General features: G+C 34.4%; 1 protein-coding gene across 3 annotated transcripts in view; it reads right to left on the bottom strand.

Annotated features, from left to right (window-relative positions):
- LOC106875541 (uncharacterized) overlaps window positions 1–16,624 on the bottom strand; it is a 30,388-nt gene extending 13,764 nt beyond the window's left edge. The window contains exons 1-18 of one of the 3 annotated variants that reach the window (XM_089362869.1): window positions 16,379–16,624; window positions 12,537–12,715; window positions 11,427–11,474; window positions 11,124–11,163; window positions 10,497–10,518; window positions 9,910–9,974; window positions 8,718–8,972; window positions 7,418–7,498; window positions 6,362–6,522; window positions 5,698–5,797; window positions 5,198–5,350; window positions 4,352–4,451; window positions 3,488–3,591; window positions 2,902–3,000; window positions 2,299–2,366; window positions 1,860–1,947; window positions 1,220–1,299; window positions 361–466 (exon numbers count right to left, since the gene is read on the bottom strand). In XM_089362869.1, coding sequence (XP_089218995.1) covers window positions 361–466; window positions 1,220–1,299; window positions 1,860–1,947; window positions 2,299–2,366; window positions 2,902–3,000; window positions 3,488–3,591; window positions 4,352–4,451; window positions 5,198–5,350; window positions 5,698–5,797; window positions 6,362–6,522; window positions 7,418–7,498; window positions 8,718–8,972; window positions 9,910–9,974; window positions 10,497–10,518; window positions 11,124–11,163; window positions 11,427–11,474; window positions 12,537–12,715; window positions 16,379–16,417 — 1,788 coding nt within the window. In that variant the 5' untranslated portion in view covers window positions 16,418–16,624. The remainder of the gene's footprint in view (window positions 1–360; window positions 467–1,219; window positions 1,300–1,859; window positions 1,948–2,298; window positions 2,367–2,901; window positions 3,001–3,487; window positions 3,592–4,351; window positions 4,452–5,197; window positions 5,351–5,697; window positions 5,798–6,361; window positions 6,523–7,417; window positions 7,499–8,717; window positions 8,973–9,909; window positions 9,975–10,496; window positions 10,519–11,123; window positions 11,164–11,426; window positions 11,475–12,536; window positions 12,716–16,378) is intronic. The other 2 variants (XM_089362868.1, XM_089362870.1) reach the window with 2 other exon arrangements.
- Between the last annotated feature and the right edge of the window lie 2,228 nt (window positions 16,625–18,852).

Below are 18,852 nucleotides of genomic sequence, written 5' to 3'. Positions count from 1 at the left end.
TTCTCGGTTTTTCCTTACCCATTTATCATATTTCACATGCAACATGTCCACACCAGCAAAGTCTCCTCTCTTGCAATTACATCTGACTCTGTTTGTTTGCCTGTCTACATGTATATATGTACGTACGTATATATGTATGTATGTATGTATGTATGTATGTATGTATGTATGTAAAATCTAATGAGAAAAGTGATTTAATGTCATCCAACTTGTTCAAATTAAGTAACATTGTCTTCAAATCATTTCCTGCCCCCATCTCATATAAAACCTCACAAGACAGAGTCAACGTTTTATGAAATATAAAATAAGGATAAAATAGACATTTGATGGTCTTTACAAAAGGAGAGAAACGTTTTATACCTGATCAAGGGTTAAAGATTTTCCAGTAATTTTACAAAGAGTCTGGTAAGTTTCCTTTACTTTTTCTATCACAGATGGCATCAACATTACCTTCCAAATATTTAAACTATAAAATTTAAAAAAATAAGACTAATTACAAAAACAAAACAAAAAAACAACAGAAACAATGAAGTTTTAATTACTCAGGAATAAAATTTTTGAAGAAGCTATTTGTAAGATTTCATTTTTGTATTTGGACCCACAAACCCATGCCAGCATGGATTGTAGTCATTAAGTCATTAAATCGATGATGATGGTGATGACGGTGATGGTGATGATGATGATGATGATGATGGTGATGATGATGATTTCAAGATTCTTGATATAAAGTAAACTTGTGTGTTGAAGCATTCTTCAGCATCCCAGGAGGGTCAGCATTGCCAATTATAAACACTCAGAAATCTGGTTTTTTGGAAACAATTTTAGAATTGATATTGTAATTATTTCACTTCCTTTACAGTGATTACTCTGGAGAAACCCTTAAATGGTTGCTTAATGATTAGGAATAGCAGCCAAACTCCCTTTAAAAGCACACTTGACTAAAGGACATGCTAAATAATGTTGTGATATCTCCATCCTTAGTCTGTTTTTAAAAGGACTGCAGCTAAAAGCAACTAACAAATCAGGTAATCTACTTCCTTTGTCTCAATCAACTTGTCTCACTTTTCATCTCAACCCCCTCTTCTTGCTTCAACCTTCATTGGTTTCCATAACCCACCTTGCATCAACTCAACTAAATTCCTTGTTGTTTTTGAAATTAACTGAAACAAAGGCAGAGCATTTCAATAGGGATCTGGTAATGAAACGGTTAAGGGATTACTTTTCTGACAAACTTGTACCCCAGCAGGAATCCAAATGGTAGATATGTTCAACCAGGTGATATAAATCCACTTTTTCTGCCTAGAAAACAAAACATCATAAGTTTGAAATGAAATACAATATCCATGCATGTACAATATTATACATATTGCTTTTTACAGAATTCATTAAATGAAAATTTAATTTTAAAAGACCATTGAAGGTAATTTAATTCTCATTATTCAATGCTTAACATTAAAGAAACAAACAACAACCATTACAGAAGACACTTCTAAATAATAATTATTGATTCAATTATAAAAATTAGAATATATTTAAATTATTTTCTTTCTTTTTTTTGGGGGGAGGGGGTCCATGTAGAGAATTGATGTATGAACATCAAAAGCTAAATTTATGGTAATTAAGCACCGAGTTAATAAACAGGTCATTAAACTCCAATATATTGTTATGTTATAATCAATCCAGATGGTACTGATTTGCATATATTTACATAACCAGTTAAAAGGATCTTTCAGAGCAACATATTCAGAGTAAAAGCAGAAAGACATAAATTTCACAAGTTTTTCTGTTTTAGAATATTTTAAATTTTGAGGAAAATATTTTTTCCATAAATGTTATTTTAAAACAAATTTAATATTTACCGTAATGGTTTCATTTCTAAATATATTCTGGATATCATTCATTAAATATTTAAATAAACATTTCTTGGCTTCATCTACAATGTCAAACCTTTGGGAAATAAAGACAAGAAAAGTAAAGCTGCAGGATTGAAACCCTAACAATTGAATTCACAAATATAAACATGATTTTTCTTTTAACTTCAAAAGTTATCTAATGCAAAAAATTATAATTTTCAGGCTATCAACCTCATCTTTAAAGACAAAAGGTTTTCCAATATTTACATTTAACACCCATTTCAAGATTTGGTCAGCATTACCTCAAAATATAATAATCTATTAACCCCAACTGATTGAGAAAGAAAATCAACCATCACATCAGTCGTTCAGGTTTTCTATTTGATCTGATTCCTTTAACAGTTCTGCTATTTCTTAATAAAAAGACCACCACAATCCAACTTACTCAAACGAAGGCTTAAACTGTTCAATTAAACAAATCTCTTGTTCCAGACAATTAATAACATCAGAAATCTGCAAAAAAAAAAAAAGACTTTATTATGAATTCTACGATTAGAAATATAAACTTTTCAATCCCAACTATGAAACAATGTGAGGGGCCAGAATCCCATCATTTATTTATTGATTTTTGATTTTGTTTTAATGGTTTAATGTGGGGAAGAGGGACAGCTCCATTGACATTTTTCTAGGGTCTCAAGGAGAAGAAAGAGTACATGTTATTGCCAAACTGGGGAATTGGCCTGAATATTTATTATCTGCAAACACACACATACATACTTGCACACACACACACACACACACGGGTTTGTGTGTGTATAATGCTACATAGAGTTGTAATCTTTTACATGAAAATGTAACTTAGCAACAGGACAAATAGATATCAATAAAATAACCAGAAGATTGAAATAATATACTGCGATCTATATAACAAAGTAGAAAGCTTTATAATGCAATGCTACAGCATGGCCACAGTCCAACGACTGAAACCAAGAGAAGAATTTACTCAGAATCTTCAACAAAACAAAATAACGGTAAAAAACAGTCTTACCATTGTCAGAGTGAGTTGAGCTTTGGAGTTCTCACAGGAAGACGACTTAGACTTAGAGAATTTGGTTAAGGCATCTTGGTAAAGTTTTAGAAACATCCCCTAAAAAGAAAGATAATCATATATATATATATATATATATATATATATATATACACACACACACACACACACACAGACACACACAGACACACACACACACACACACACATATATACATGTATAATAATATATACATACGTACATACATATATGTATGTATGCAAAATGTTTGCAAGCCGAAACTGATTTTCTCCGAAGAAATTCAAGAGAAGGATCTGCACTGAGTGGAAGCTAGACAAAGACTGACACTCTCCTCCCACTGATACTCCCAGCTGACCACCAAAATCATTGTTGCTGATTTGTGAGTTTGTGACTCAAGAAACCATTGATCACCTGAGACATCTTTTTTTTTTTTAGAAAAATTGTTTATAATAAAAGGCATAAACCAAGATTCCACTGTATTAGAATAGAATCATGGACAGTCTCAGACAGTTTATGATGAAACGGTTTAAACAAAGGAAGCGGAATGCTTTAACATGTTGCTTACCTGAGTCATGCAATATATCTCAGTCTTCATTTCCATCATGTTTGGAATGTCGTTCAAGCATTTATTCAGCTGGTGGAGGATATGAAAAGATTTTATCATTGAATCTGAAATATTAAATTAGGGACAACTTGAATTGTGATGGTAATTGCAAAGAAAAAGGATTCTCTTAACTGGGAAAATATAATACAGGAAATAAAAGAATATGTTAGGAACTAAAAGAGATGCTGAAGGATGTTCAGTAATCTATAGTTTTTGATCTGTAGAAAATAGAAATTCAACAAAATGTCAAATTGTGGAATAGATTGATTCATGGGGAAATATATTGAACACTGCAATGTGCTGGAGCAAGTGTGGTGCATCCAAGCAGTTGCAGCATCCCTAACACTCTATACAATAAACTCTGGTTATCAAGATAAAATGAGTCATTGTTGTCGTCGCAGCCCTCATTTCTTTCAGAGCTGCTAACAATTACTATTAGGTTGTTGTTTTCTTTCTCTAGCTAAGAGAGAAATTTCAAGTTTTAGAATATTTTGTTATTATCACCATCGATCTGAATTATCTCAATAAGAGATTACTCAATGCTCTCACATTTCTTTTTCGAATCTCAAACTGCAACAACTTGTTGGGATTCCCTTCTTGGTACAGATTTGGGGCAAGGGGGAGAGTTGATTTCATTGACCCCCCCTCCCCCCAGTGCTCAACTGGTACTTATTTTATTTACCCTGAAAGGATAAAAGGCAAAATTGACCTCAGCAGAATTTGAACTCAGAACATAAAGATGGACAAAATGCTGCTAAGCCTAACATGGCAACAATTCTGCCATCTCTGTGCCTTAAAGTGTAGAAAGATATTAAAAACTCCTACCAATTGCTTCAGGATTTGTTTGTTCAGATTTGATGATGACATGTAAAAATGTTGCAGCATTCAAAAAGAATTTTAACAGGATCTCTTGTAGCATTTCAATCTGAAAATAAGAAGGAATCTTGTTGGCAAACCGATTTTTCTTGTATATATAAAGCTGAGCCTCTCACTCTACTGTAGAAAGGGAGGTTAGTCTTGTAGACTACATGATAACCTCATTAGTGCTGGTGTCGTGAAAAAAAGCACCCAGTGCACTCTGTAGAGTGGTTGGTATGAGAAGACCTTTGAAGCACAATAAAAGTCCCCTGATCTGTTAGATCATGTCAAACCATGCAGCCCGTTGCCAGCATGAAAGACACACGTTAAAAAATGATGGTTTCTAAGTAAAGAATGAAGTCAAGCATTTCATAGAAAGGGGGAGAAAATTAAATTAACTCTAGGATAGGGTTGAAAGTATTTTTTATCAACTCCAGGAGGATGAAAGGCAAAGTTAGCTTTGATAGGATTTGAACTCAGAACATAAATGAATACAACTACAAGACATTCTGCCCAATGTTCTACTGATTCTGTTCATATAAATAATAAGAATAGGTACAAGATTATAGAAACTTGTAACAGTATATTACAAAAATACTGTAGAAAGTATTTAGAGAAACATTCTTTGATACTGCATGCTGATATAATCTGTCATACAATTGGAATCTACAGACTTGTAGAATAACATCATAAAACATCCAAGTATTTCTAAGAAATACCAGTTTTGAAAGTTTTAAACAAAGATGGCAGACTTCAGATTTATCAACAAAAAAAAAAAAAGAAACCCAGAAAAGAACTGGGAGAAAATCTTACTTCTTTTTGAGTGGCAGTCAAATTTTTTTTGTCCTCAGGAAATGTTGACCAGATAGTCTGGAGGGTGTGATGTATGTGTTTAATCTTGGAGAATTTTTGATCAAAATATTTCACAAGTAAATCAAGGTAAACAATGAGCCTAAATAGGAAACCCTGTATATATATAAAAAAAATAAAACAAATCCCTTAAAAATTTTGCAATGTTTTATAGATTAACACAATTTGATAGAATATAGATTTTAGGAAATATATTTTAAAAACCTATCATAGTTGCATTTGTTTGGTATGTGGATAGAAATGTGACTGTATAAAACAAACACTTTGTAAAAGAGTTTGTTTGATTATTTAACAAGACAAAACCTAATTATATTCACTCTTAGATTATTTCTTTAAAAGTAGAATTTGTTACAAAGAAGAGTCAACAGGTTTTGTATCACTTCTGCAAGTTTAGAATTCAAGACGAAAGGTGGAGAGAATAAAGAGCCAAGAAATCCACTCACCACACCGTAACGAAGACCAAACTCTTCCAGGATGTAAGCAGAATAGTTGGAATATACATACGGCTGATTCCCGGTCGCTTCCAGGCATTTTTTATCGTAACTTAGGATTGGAAGAAAAAGAAATAACAACATCAACAATAACAACAACAAAAACAACAACAACAACAGCAGCAGCAGCAACAACAACAACAACAATAATAATAAACAACTAAGCCAATTTAAAGTGGGAAATAGAAAGGTTGTGGTCAATGAAGAAAGCAGACGTGATACCAATAGTAATTGGTGCACTTGGAAGCATCAGCACTCAGCTACCAACATGGCTGAAAAAGATCGGTGCAAGTGTGAAGGTAGAACACCTACAAAAATCAGAATTGCTTGGAACTGCAAGAATTCTTGGCAGGGTTCTTGAAGCATGACCAGTAAACAGGTGCCACCTTAGTCTGCTGGCTGTGGACAAGCTGACATTTTCCATCATGTCCAGCAAATTAAGCTGTGAGGTTTCATACAAAAACAACAACAACAGCAGCAGCAACAGCAGCAGCAGCAGCAGCAGCAGCAGCAGCAGCAACAACAACAACAACAACAACAACAACAACAACAACAACAACAATTATTATTATTATTATTATTAAAAAAAACATGCAAATATTTTCAACAAACTTACAGAAATAGCTTTTCAGACAAACATTGATAATGGTTGTGCATTTCACTCAATCTTAAAACAGAGTCGTCTTTGAATTTTGGAATATTGTTTCGACCAATCATTTGAAGTAAAAAACCAAGGAGTGACCTTTCTTCTTTTTTCCAATTCTCATAATTATTATTCTGAAGAAAAAAAGATATGTGAAACCATTTAACTGTAGAATGGTGTGTGAAACCATTTCACAAGAGAACGGTATGTGAATCTGTTTCACAATAGAATGGTATGTGAAGGTTTTTAGATTGACTTTATGAAGTCATAATAAAATCTTCCGTAATATATTATTTTGAAAGTTATCATCTCGCTTGAATTATTTTCTTATGCCAAAGTAATGTCGTCTCACCTTGCAACTTATGCTAAGACAAATGAGAAATAATAGTTTTGCAAAGATTTAACTAAATTAGGATTTCCTTAAAAAATCTGTACCAAAGTCACAAGTTGATAGCTTTTATCTTTGCCTTGTTTCAGTCATTGAACTGTGGCCAAGCTGGGGCACTGCCTTGAAGAGTTCAGTTGAATAAATTGACACCAGGGTTTTTTTTTTAAAGTCTGGTACTAATTTCTATCAATCACTTTTGCTGACTTGCTAAATTGTGGGAACATAAACAAACCAACACTAGTTATCAAACAACACACTGCTTCTAAACATTTCAGAGATTAGCTTGCTTCATACCAAAAGCCTATTTAATCAGAGCTAACCAAAATCCTTCAGTATCACTATTCCAAACACAAAGGAACAAGGAAGTATTTGGTCCAAACATTTCAAACCCTGAGAATATGTTCCAGAAGAAATTTTTTAAATTTTAATTAAACTTTTTTGTTAATTAGCATTTAGATAAGTGTGTGTGTGTGTGTGTGTGTGTGTGTGTGTGTGTGTGTGAGTGAGAGGGGGTGTTCTAAATAAATATAAATTTGCTAAATATAAAAAAAAAGATGTACTAAGATTGTAAATAATAATTATATTAGATACAAAATTATAGTTTACCAGGATGATGATGATGATGACGATGATATACTCACAGTGAATTGCTCAGGTTGATAAAATGTATTGACATTGCGCTCAAGTAAACTGAGTCTTGTTCCTAAATCATCAGCAAGCAACTGAAGAAAGTAAAAAAAAACAAAAGTGAAACTAAATTAAAACATAAAAGTATACGCCCTCGATTGTTGGGAGTACTCTCTACATCTACACCTCTAACCCCTCCCCCTCTCAACTCCCCATTTCTGGCTTTCCTGTTGCCAGGGTTCCAACTCCTTTCCTAGTTCAGTCTACACACTTTAGGGTATGGAATACTGAATGTGCTCCCTATCTAAAGTTACCGTGCACCAGTCCAACCCCACCACCACCACCACCACCACCACCACCACACACACCAACTGTTCACACGGTGAAGTTGATTGGTTAAATGATCAGAGAAAGTGTAGGGTTATGAGGTGCCCCTACTCTTGTCTCATCAAGGGCAATTCAATGTGTGTAGAGAGTGGTGGGGGGACATGAGAAATTGCACCCAATGCACTCTGTAAATTGTTGGTGGCTGGAAGGGCATCTGGGGGTAGCAACCCAGCCAAATGGTATGTATGAGCACCAGTCTATAAGAACAGTGACTGTAAATGAGAAGTAACTCAGATCCTGACAACCAATCTAGCAGAGAAAACAGATGCAAAATTACGATGCTAACAGGCATGCATTTCAAAAAAAACAACTCAGAAGTTATCTCCAAATTAAATTAAATATTTAATCTTAATTACTATACATAGAATTCTATACATAGAATACAGATGCACAAAATCACAGAAGATGAAACAATACTTCCTGTTCTAAAGTGATTTAAATTAAAATCTACCATCTAAACTTCATATTAATTCAGTTCCAAACACTAACTTAATAGAGACAAAGTTATTTTACTCACTTTCTCCAATGCCCCCTCCCCTCTTGAAAGTTTTGTTTTTTTGTCTTGCAAGGTACTTGGTGACCCTGTCAGTGCAGGTGCCACTTAAAAGCACCCAATCCACACTATAAAGTGATTGGTGTTCAGAAGGTCGTCCAGCCGTAAAAACCTTGCCAAAACTGACCTCGCCTGTGCCACGTAAAAAGCACTAAGTCCACTCTGCTGAGTGGTTGGTATTAGGAAGGGCATCCAGTTGTAAAAATCCTGCCAAAATGGCTGCAGAGGTCTGGTGCAAGCTTCTGCCTGGCTGGCTTGTGAAACCGTCCCACCCATGCTAGCATGGAAGGCAGGCATTAAATGATGATGATGATAATGAAAGGCAGTTGTAGGTCAACAAGAAATAAGGTAACAAAAGGGTGAAGACAACTTACCAATTCTGGCTGTTTGGAATTCAATGAAGCAGTGTGTTCAGACATTTGAAAGCTAAAGGCACTTCGTAAGTAAGAGATCAGTTGCAGTGAGACCGTTTTCAAGTTGGTTTCTTCAGCAAAAACAGGTTGGAAAATCATAGAATATCTAAAACTGCTCTGACCATTGTCTAGAGAATTCTTTACAACGCCACTTATTGAAAGAACCAAAAAGGGATAGTTTGCACACAGAACAGCATATGTATAATTTAAAATCTCCTGAAATATAATTAAAATATTCAATAAAAACAAGATGGCAGTGTTTTTGTATTTTTTATTTGAATTAAATTAAATGAAAATAATGATTTCAGATTTTGGCACGAGGCCAGCAACGTTTTAGGGGAAAGGGTCAGTTGATATCATTGAGCCCCCACCCCTTCTCCCAGTGCTGAACTGGTGCTTATTTTATCAACCCCAAGAAGGATGAAAGGCTAAGTTGACCTTGGCAGAATTTGAACTCAAAATGAAAAGATGGCCAAAATGCTTAGCAGCATTTTGTCCAACATGCGAATGCTTCCGCCAGCTTACAGTCTTCATCTGAATAGAAATAATGCCACAGGTTTCAGTTATGCCTACATCTCTAAACAGATACCAGTTATAAACTAGGGTTGAGGAGTTCAAAACCTAAGCTGTTACTGACACCAGTTTTTTCCTTTTTAAATTAGAGAAAAACAAGTATGACATTTGGTAGGTTCCCTGTCAATGATGGGGTGGCTTGCTCTCAAGATCTCCGTTTATGGATTCAATGCAGGTTCAGTATGTGGTGTTTATGTCGCATGTAGATCTGCATGGTTAGGGAGAATTAGGCAAAAATGAAGGGTCAAGTCATTTGCATAAAAATGGGTGTTGTTGGGTGTGGCAGCAAGCAGGTTATTGAGTGTGAAGTAATGCCCTAAACTGCAGGGCTTAGGTGAAAACTTTTACAACAAGGGGCTACTCCTTACTTGGAGCTAAAGCAAATGTGATAAACATGGTTTATTAATTGGTCTTTTATACATAAGAATAGCATTTATTTTGGTGTTCATCATAGAATGTAAAGGAATGCATGTTAAATACAAATCCTTTTATGAAAACAAAACAAACCACGTACATATATGTCTATTGGCAACAAGAATTCCTGATTTTGCAATTATGAAGAGAAATATCAAAAGCATACCTGCTCTGTTCTGGGTGTCACAGCATTTTGAGTATTGTTTATTAATGGAGTGGTGAAATTTGAAGCTAGAAAATTAAATAAAAATTAAAATAAATTATATTCTTGGTTTACTTCTTTATCATACTTACATTGGGTATTTGTTTCAAAACCCATACAACATATTCATCATCATCGTTTAATGTCCGTTGTCCATGCTGGCATGGGTTGGACAGTTTGACCAGGGCTGGTAAGCTGGAAGGCTGCATCAGACTCCAGTCTGATTTGGCATGGTTTTTTATGGCTGGATGCCCTTCCTAATGCCAACCACTTCGAGAGTGTAATGGGTGGTTTTACGTGTATGTATGTATACCTTATACCTATCGGATCTACATATTAGCGTAAGATATAAACATCAACAAGGAAACCAAAAGTAATGATGTTTTATGAACAGAGTGCCTTGTATTGATGTAGACAAATCCTTGTTATTTGTACCCTTTGAGATACAATGAGACAGTTATTGGTAGACTGGAGCCAACAATGCTGTCTTTCAAATTGCAATATAAATAAATAAATAAGATGAATAAATAAAGGCATTTGTTGTGACTTACTTCTGTTTTTTTCTGGCTCTGGCTGAAATAGAAAAAAAAATGTATTCTTCAATTACAAGAAAATAGAAACTCATGAATCTGTTTCTTTACCAATTAATTCACAAAATCATTTAACAATAAAAAGTCAGTTATTGATGACAGATTTTTCTGTTATAAATCTAAGTAAAATTCATCAGAATTCTCTTTAACCAGACATCTTGTCCTCAATTTTTGTGATGCTGCTGAAAACTTTAACGTCAACTATTCTAAAGAGTGAAAACTTTAAAATGGTGGACACCAGAACCACCGAGGAGTCTGAAATAATTCCAAAAAATCAGCTTCTAGCAGTCCATATCTATATATTTTTTTTAAAAAGTAGCAATTCCCTCTTTCAATCATGAAAGGAATTTATGAAAGACTTTAACGGAATCTCTGTCTCGTTGTCGGAATCTGAGAGGGAGTTGGATTGGCAGAGCTGTATGTGTTGTGGGATAAAATGCCATTTGGTATTTCTTCCACTGTTTAACATTCTAGTTTCTAATTCTGTCTTTGTCAACTTTGCCTGCCATCCTTTCAGGTGGTGGCGGTGGTGGTGAAGATGATGATTGCATCAATATAATTTTTACATAAACTGAAAATAATACTTACTCTGTTTGCAGGCTGGATCAATTTGGGTGTTGGTTTAAATCTAAAATTATAACAACAAAATATAAGTCTATATTTTTTCTGTTTCACAGTGAAATAGTTTGCAATAAAAGGAGTGTATAGAAGTGCTAACAAGATTTTTAATAACATGTCATTTAACTAGAGCCGGGGTGGAAGGAACCAGCAGCCTTTTAGGCCATTCTGTGTGGCCTTTTGACAAATCCAAATTTTGCAGAACAAATCTTTGATTTTTATTAATAGAAAGAAGGAATTTATGCAACATGAATTAATTGAAGAAAGACTTACAGATACTTCTTGAAGTAGGAATGAATGTCTTCAAACATATTTCCATGCCTACAAAAATAAAACAAACAATATTTGTCATTTGGACAGATTTCAAAGGGAAATTCTTTGAATACTTCCAAGTTAGCAGTTTCTTTAGCAATTGACATACTTTTACTTCATGTTACCAAGAAATGTACATCACCTTTTTGTGAGTACACACACACATACAATCACACACACACACACACACACACACACACACACACACACACACACACACACACACACACACACACAATCACACACACATACACACAATTAGTAATTGGTAGAAGTTACAGAGTTACAGAAGCAATTATTCAGATCATACCAATTAATAATAAGAATAATAATCTTTTCTACTATAGGCACAAGGCCTGGAATTTGGGGGCTGGAGGCTTGTCAATTACATCAACCCCAGTGCTCGACTGAAACTTACTTTATTGACCCCGAGAGGATGAAAGGAAAAGTCATAATAACTGATGTAAATGTGTGTTGGTTGGTCGCGCTTGGTTGATTTCTCCAGTCACACTTTACATCATAGAGAGAGAAAGGGATGGAGAGAGAGTGAAAAAGAGAGATACATAGAGTGGTACACATACTAGGCTTGATGGCAGGCAATGAGAAAAGGAATGATCCATGCAGTGAGTGAGAGAGAGAGAGAGAGAATCATAGAAGAGAGAAGGAGAAAGAAGAGGAGGGGGAGTAAATTACAGAAAAGTTATGAGAGGAATTATATAAATGGGAATTTTGTTTTATATTAAGGAATAAATATTTTTATTTTGATAATTGATATTCATTTCATCATTTTGTATAAGCACCAAAAAATATTGTCAATGTTACATTACAATTATTGTATGTCTGCCATATGTCTCGATATTACCCATGATGGCAAAAAGATTCTTCCACAGTTATCTGTCAAAATCATGAGTAAAATTTAGTATTTCCAATTTTGGTAAAGGGTCAACAATTTGAGGAGAGGAGCAAGTCAAAGTACTTAACTGGTGCTTACTTTATCAACCCCAAAATGATGAAAAGCAAAGATGATCTTGAACAACAACAACAATAATAAATCATTCTAGAACATCTTACCTCAAGAGTCCATACCCAAATGGTCTCAGCTGACTGGGTTGAAGACATGGTCTGTCTTGAAGTGATTTCCTTTCTTCACAATATTCATTTTCATCAGCTGCACACACCAAGTCAACTAAACACAATGGGTCTAATTTACCTCCAGTCTCTGTGTATCTAATTCCAGTGCAGCCGGCTGGCTAGATATGACCAGGGAGAAAATATGGAGTGAATTGGAATAATATTGCAATACGAGGAAACTGACCATTCAATAATTAATAAGATAAAAATGATAACTGGACAGGCCAACCAAACAATTATAAATTCAATTCAGTTTAAATATTTTATACAAACAACACATCTCATAAATTTAATAACCCTTAGGTGTATTTTACACCTAGTTAAATTGTTATACACACACACACATATATATATAAATATGTATATATTTGTGTGTGTGTCTATGTTTGTACCCTAGCCATCGCTTGACAATTGATGGTTTGACAAAAAAGAGACCGATAGAATAAGTACTAGGCTTACAAAGAATAAGTCCTGGGGTCAATTTCTTTGACTAACATGCTGGAGCACCCTTTAAGGTGGTGCTCCAGCATGGCTGCAGTCAAATGACTGAAACAAGTAAAAGAATAACAGAAAAAAATCCATTCCTAAAATATCAAATTATGCATTAGAATGATAAATAGAGTAATTATACAAGCTAACGAGACAGCTTTCATGAGAAATATTATTTTAATTATATTTCGCACATTACATACTACTAATTGTCAATGATTATTTTGTTAACAAACAGAAGAAAATAGTTTATATTGTAATCATGCAGACTGCTGTTTTGTTTGTTTATTCTTTTATTGGTTCCAGGCAAATTCTGTGGCCATTGCTGACAATAATTTGATTGGTTGAAAACTTGAGGCTTTTCAGACACTCCACAATCATAATAAATTCCTTCAGTACTAATAAACTGAATGTTCTTATTCACTAATTCTACTTTTTATCAAATCTATATAGCAGCCATGTTTCTCTGTCCATTGATCATACGCTGTCTTCAGATCAATACAATTTTTCAAGTTATTTACTGAGAAAAACAAAACACAGAACAATGAGTTTATTCATTTTACTCATTGAATTCATAAATACAAGGCATAGAAAAATAAGGTTGGCATTTTATTTTTCATCAAAGTTTCTTCCCCACACTCTGTACATCGTAATTTGACATCTGCTTTCCTGAAAAAAAAATGGCTATGAAAATTTCACTCTGAAATACAATAATTGACTGTAATAAAAGGAAAAAGACCAACCAAGACAGGGAGACTGGAAGAAGAAAGAGAAAAACAATAAAAATCATCATCATCATCATCACAGATTTTAAAAAACCTTCAGTTAGTAAAACAGTTAAATCTGATGTAAACGTTTTTGAAGTTTTTGTTTGTTTTTGTTTTTAAAATGCAGTTCTTTTTTTGAGTGGTAAACTATTTCACAAGCATCTTCAATTTGTAGAACTGTCATTTCTGCTGCTTTTTAAGATCAAAAGATCATTTTCCACTTTAATATTTGTTGATATACAGTAATTGGGAAATTTTTAAAAAGGGCAAACATTCCTCATCCAATAGAAATAATTCCCTGAAACTTATCATTTACCACTTTGTTAATGTATAAGGAAGTTTTAGTTAAGATATTTCACTAAACTGTTCTATTAATATGGTAGACAAAATTATTATAAAAGAAAAAGAAATTTGTTTTAACACTCAGTGCCTGCTATAAATATTAACATATGCTAATATTCACAAATGTGAGAGATTTTGTCATAACAGACGAAGTGTCCAGTACTGAAGAGAGGCAGAAATAGCCCGAAACCAGGTTGTTCTGCTGGTCCTGTCGCTAGAAGGTGGTAGGGGTTCGCTCCCCTGCTCGCAATATCTCAGATGCAGCTATGCATCGTTAACCAGCGAGAGATGTTCTCTTGAGGTTAAAAAATAGCAGTAGCATCCGTTTGAACGGACAGCCATGTTGAAGTAGCTACGAACATTACTTATATATATGTGGGGCTTCTTTCAGTTTCTGTCAACCAAATCCACTCATAAGGCTTTGGTCAACCCAAGCAGAAGACACATGCCCAAGGTGGGACTGAACCCAGATTCGTGTGGTTGGGAAGGAAACTTCTTACCACACAGCTATGCCTCTGCCTATGTATGTATATAAAAGATAGCATTTTAGATGGACAAACAATTGAAATTTAAAGTTTATCTATTGTATTGTCAACCAGGTAACAGGTATCGTAATGATAAAAATTGAACAATAACTGAGTGATTAATTATCTTGTGTGTGTGTGTGTGTGTGTGTGTGTGTGTGTGTGTGGACGCGAGTGTGTGCGTGTTTGAGAAAGCTAAAATTATCAAAACAGGAAACATTTCATGGATAAGGAAGGGCAGTGTTCACTGGCAGTCAGGGTGTAATCTTTATATAAAATTAGCATAATTAGTGCATTTTAATTGAAGCTTAGTCATTTAGAATAAATTATTGCAGATGTTATTAAAATATAGTTGGAAAATATTAGAATATCATTTCATAACATTTCGAAAATGCGCAGAGAACTTCCCCCAATATAGTCCAGTGTTAACCAGTTCTTCCCCATAACAACATCCGACCATATCTCTCGCTAATGACTTTCCAGAAATCGACCAACCTGGGCTACAAAGCTCTACCTCGTTCAGGCTTTTCTCCGATCGATTACCACTTTCTCAAGGATTTTGACCATCTTTTTTCAAAAAGTCTTTAATAACCAAGAAGAAGCACAAAACGATTTCCAAGAATTCATTAGTAAATGCTGGTTCCTTGTTTAGCAAGAATGTTTAAATTATTTCAGTTTGTAAACTTTATTATTACAGGCTGATGTTTACGAACCGCGATTGTTTTTCCCACCGATCACCTGTCAATTAACAGTCGCAAACTTCGGTTTGTATTGGATATATCAGATGAATGGATTGTAATTTCATGAGAAATTCATTTTTCCTTTTACGCAGAATAACCAAGTATAATAATGCAAACTTTAACGCAGGAACTTTCAGTTTTCACGGAGGAACCCAAAAACTGAAACAGTTATTTCTTAGATCGGGAAGAGAAGAGTTTTTTAAATGTTAACAATAACAGACTGTATTTATATGAAATGTTTGCATATCTGTGAGTGATTAAAAATTATTATGGTTAAGTAAACATTAAACATTACTTTATAACAATCGGCAACAAAGACTGGAAGAGAGAAACAGCCAGGGTGAATCACAGAAATTAAGATTTAAAAAAAGAAGAAATAACCACAAACAATGGTTTTTTTCAAACATCGAATTCACATGAAATAAAATGAAATACTCGAGGAAATTAGAATCTTTTGGATTGTTTAGAAGAAACAGATTAAGAAATAATATTTAAAAGAATATCTCCGTTTTCCACCCCACTTAAAAGAAAGAATAATTTAATGAGGAATTTAATAAGATATTAGATTACTAAATATGTAAACAAAACCCAAACTGAAATAAAATAAATATCAAAATTTTTATAACGCTAATAGTTGCTTTTATTTTGTTTTATGAGGATCAAAGTAGGAAGGGCCCCAAGTCACCCTTGCATTTCGTGACCCTTTCAGGGCCAAAGAGATTGGTGAGACGAAGACGTACGCACTTGTTATACTAAGTATACTAAGCGGTACTAATTAAAACTACTGCATTATATATGTGTGTGTGTGTGTACACACAAACACATGCATATCTATACAGACATGCATTTATAGGGTTAAACCTAAAGGAACGAAGTGATCGTCCAGCAGACGATGTTTTTGTTTTGAAAAAGTAACTTACCAAATAATAGGAGAAAGAAACTTCCTCAACTTCTTCCATTGTTGTATATAGGTTCCCGGCGTATTTTCTCTTACAATAAATATTTGTCTGATACGTGAATAAGGTGTGTTTCTTGTTTGTCCGTGCATAATGAGTTGTGGACGAAAGCAGCAAACAAAACTGTCAGAGAAGATAAGCAAAAAGTTGTGATTGAGGTCGCCATTTTACTTAATCTCCACATGACTTGAGTCAGATGACTTGAATGATATCATATTAGTTTTAAGGCCACAAATGTGGGTCAGCTTTTATTAAGCTGCAATAATCAGTCAAAAAATATATATTTTTGCGATTATCAACGAAGGATGTGGTTATTTTTAGTCATACCTTTCAGTAGCATGGTTAAATGAATCACATTTTTATGTTATGCAATTTATGTTGCCGGTGATGTATTACTTGTTTCCAAACTTTTCTGTTGGTCCCTAACTTGTTAGTAACTGCTTTTTCGGGGTATATTATCAACGAAAATACTATCACCTATAAATAAATTGTACCGTCAGGAAAACTTATTTGGGTCTTATATCCAAATAAAAGTGATACCATCAAGATGTAAACCAAAAATATCTTGAAATGTGAGACACAATGTCCAGCATTTGAAATGGTAGAATAGCAATGGGCTTAATATTCAAACAAATACAAAAGAATTATACACGGAGAAAAAAAATTAGATACGATATACTGCAAGTCGTTTTTTGGACTGTTGCAGAGACAAAAATTCTTTCATTGTTTTAACATTTAGAAACCTGCTGGATCGGCTTCTGGTACGCTTTTGATCAGTTGTCAGAAAACGTGTGCAGAATATTCTCAACTCTCTCACGGATATGCTAATGGCAATGGCTATTTCATTTATAGTCAGTCGCCTATCATCCATCACTATGTGGTGAACATGATCAATATTTTCCTCAGTGGTGGCAGTTACAGGACATCAAGACCTTGGGTTATCTTCAAGACTCTCTCTTTCCCTCTTAAATTCAGCTTCTCACTTTTTTTACTATTGATAGGGCTGGAGCGGCATCCCCTAATCTAGCAACCATGTCAGAATGCGTGTCCTTGGGACTAAACCCTTTTTTTCTACGGGTACTTGATAACATCACGAAGCCAAATTTTGTCCATTTTCAAGCGATGTTGCTACTATTACTTTTGAAGTCTTCTTTAAACAGTGAGATGTCAGTCTACCTGAACAGAAGCAATGCATTTGTTAATAAGAAGGGTTGAAATTAATGCATGCATGTTGGCACAGCTCTAGCATCGCCACTTCATAGTCAACCTATGTATCTTTCAGTCCACTCTCGTAAATTTATTAATGGACCAGAGGTGACTCTCATCAATTTCACTCTCAAAGAATCTTTCTAATTTCTTTGATCGACTTATTTTATAACAGAAAAGATTTAAAAGCAGGAGATATTAGTGAGTTTAAATTGTGTGAAATGATTAAGAACCTTCCGTAGTAGTAACACCATCTTCAGTTCTACATTTTACTTTGGCAAAAATATGTTAGTTCCTTCGATTAATGCTCTCCTTGAAATAATTTCTTTTTTATTGAGTTCACGTGTTTGTGCATCATTAATACCACAATGACGAACGTTTCCACGTTAAAAGTGGCACTTCACATTCATCGTTGCCCTGTTTGCTCTGCGACTCTACAAGTGATTTTATACTCATGTTTGAGCATTTTATCCATGGCGTATACTGGATTATTTTACCTGTGGAAACTACCACAGATCGTAAATTCAATGCTTACAATTTATGGCAACAGGTGACAAACCCATAGCAGAAACTAAAATTAATTACTTTAACAGCTGCCAGCCACTGTTCACCCTAAGTTATCAAAAGAATATTTCGAAAGTAGCTATATTACGGGTGCGAGTGAAAAGATACCTCAAGTACCAGAGCGAAAAATGCTCGAGAGTAGGAAAAAAAAGCCACAAGGGAAAAATGGTATATTTTCATAATTCTCAGAATGGCTGTAATTGTGCTAAAATACAAGAAAAATTATAGCAATTCCTGCAATTAAAGAATAAAGAATGTCAATGGCATAATAGGCGAACAAAAGAACCCCTCTTGCATCCAGCGTTTCTTCTGAATTTTGCTGAGTGCAGAAATTTGCTTTAGTGCAAATTTTGTTTTTCTCTACAAAGTATAAAGCGCATTCAAGCAAGTATCCATATTGAGAAAAAATATTCAATTTCATCACGAGAAATTTGTGCGCGCCAACGACAAGCCGTGTGCGCGCGCACAAGCGCACAGCCCAGCAACAGCACCTGGTCCATCTGGAATCGTCCAAATGTAACGAGTGATTTTACAACGATAATTAAACCAGATCTTCATGGTTTCTGCTTCAATCAATCTTTTTCTCTTTCTCACACATACGCTTTTACCCTCACTTTCTCTCCCCTCCCTTTATCTTTCCCCTACTCTTCTCCCCCCCCTCTGTCTAC

This window comes from Octopus bimaculoides, chromosome 14, assembly GCF_046866305.1.
Source record: "Octopus bimaculoides isolate indiv1 chromosome 14, ASM4686630v1, whole genome shotgun sequence".
In the NCBI taxonomy this organism is placed as follows: Eukaryota; Metazoa; Mollusca; class Cephalopoda; order Octopoda; family Octopodidae; genus Octopus; species Octopus bimaculoides.
Note: the sequence above shows the minus strand (reverse complement) of the source record. Positions and strands in the feature narration are given on the sequence as shown.